Genomic DNA, 1,305 nt, shown 5'->3' with positions numbered 1-1,305 from the left:
ACATTTGATTTCAAGGCACTTTACAGAGACAACTCAATCAGATCATATAGTCAGATTGATTAAAAGGTTTTTTGTTTTTTTTTAATCTACGGAAAACCAGCTGATAGCATAGTCACTGATTTTGCAGGATTTGCTCCTCCTAGTTGAACATGTGGGGACGGTAGACATTCACTTGCATTGTGTGATTGACTCTGCAGCAATCCCTCACCGAGCATGCACGCAGCAACAGTGGAGAGAAAAAAAAAAACAGGAAGAAGCTTCAAGCAGAACCAGGCTCTGTGTCAGCAGAAAAGGAAACATAGAATCACTGATCCAAAAATACACTGTATGTTAGAAAAGGTCATTGGAAACTGGCTCCATTGGTGGCTCTGTTTAGGAAAGATACAGTTCAGCACATGAGGTCTGAGTTGGTCCTCATGTCCAAAAGGCTGAAAGAGAGAACATATAGTTGGTCGCAGTAAAATCTGACGAATCATTTTCAAAAGCGGGTGCCAGAAAAACGCCGGTTTCATGTTTCCAGCCACATCTTTTTGTCTAACAATGAAGCTGTAGCTCAACCTCTGTAACCAGTCTGTGCATGCCCAGTGTTTTTCTTAGTGGTGTGGGTGTGTTCTGTGTCAGCGCCACCAAATGGCCCAGCATATGTACTACAGCGTCTTCATTGGTGCTGTGTACACTTATGTGGGCGTAACAATTTCTAAGCAATTCATGAAAATATAATGTGTTTGTCTTTGTGTGGAAAAGGCCTAAACGCTAATTTGCACTCTTCTGTTCAACAACGTTAACAATCTTGGTTTAAAAAACACAAACAAAATGGAAATGACATCAACAAAGTCTGATAAGAAGACATGGAATGGTTAAACTGGAAATAAATTAATTTCTGTTTTTTGTTAGGAAAGACAAAGACTTGTATGGTTTTAAAAGGACAAAAATACATCCTTTTATTTTTTTTTATGTTTCCATTATATCTTGAAATCTTTAGTAAATTCTGTCACAATAGTTCATAGACTGATACTATTTCTCTATATGTGTCTTTTTCTGCAGGTATCAGAGTCCATATCTACCACAGAGCTGGAGATGATGCTGTTTTACCCTGTAAAAGACCTTCATCATCCTCTTCCTCATGCTCCACTGTTAACTGGCTTTATAGGAGAAAAGAAGACATGAATCCTCAGCAGGAAGTTCAGAGAGGAATCGTTGTTCAGAGTTCATCTAAAGCTGCCAGGCTGAGTGTGGACAATAACTGCTCTCTGATCATCAACAGCATCCCTGCTGAGGATGCTGGAGCTTACAGATGTCAGATTC

General features: G+C 39.5%; 1 protein-coding gene across 1 annotated transcript in view; it reads left to right on the top strand.

Annotated features, from left to right (window-relative positions):
* Positions 1-1,305, top strand: part of LOC107104535 — a 70,871-nt gene that overhangs the window by 2,305 nt on the left and 67,261 nt on the right. Inside the window, exon 2 of the mRNA XM_015404547.1 lies at positions 1,045-1,261. Coding sequence (XP_015260033.1) covers positions 1,164-1,261 — 98 coding nt within the window. The 5' untranslated portion in view covers positions 1,045-1,163. The remainder of the gene's footprint in view (positions 1-1,044; positions 1,262-1,305) is intronic.

Source organism: Cyprinodon variegatus, unplaced genomic scaffold (genome assembly GCF_000732505.1).
Source record: "Cyprinodon variegatus isolate N-32 unplaced genomic scaffold, C_variegatus-1.0 Scaffold1781, whole genome shotgun sequence".
Lineage (NCBI taxonomy): Eukaryota > Metazoa > Chordata > Actinopteri > Cyprinodontiformes > Cyprinodontidae > Cyprinodon > Cyprinodon variegatus.
The sequence above is the reverse complement of the archived record's forward strand: the minus strand, read 5'-3'. Positions and strand labels throughout refer to the sequence as shown.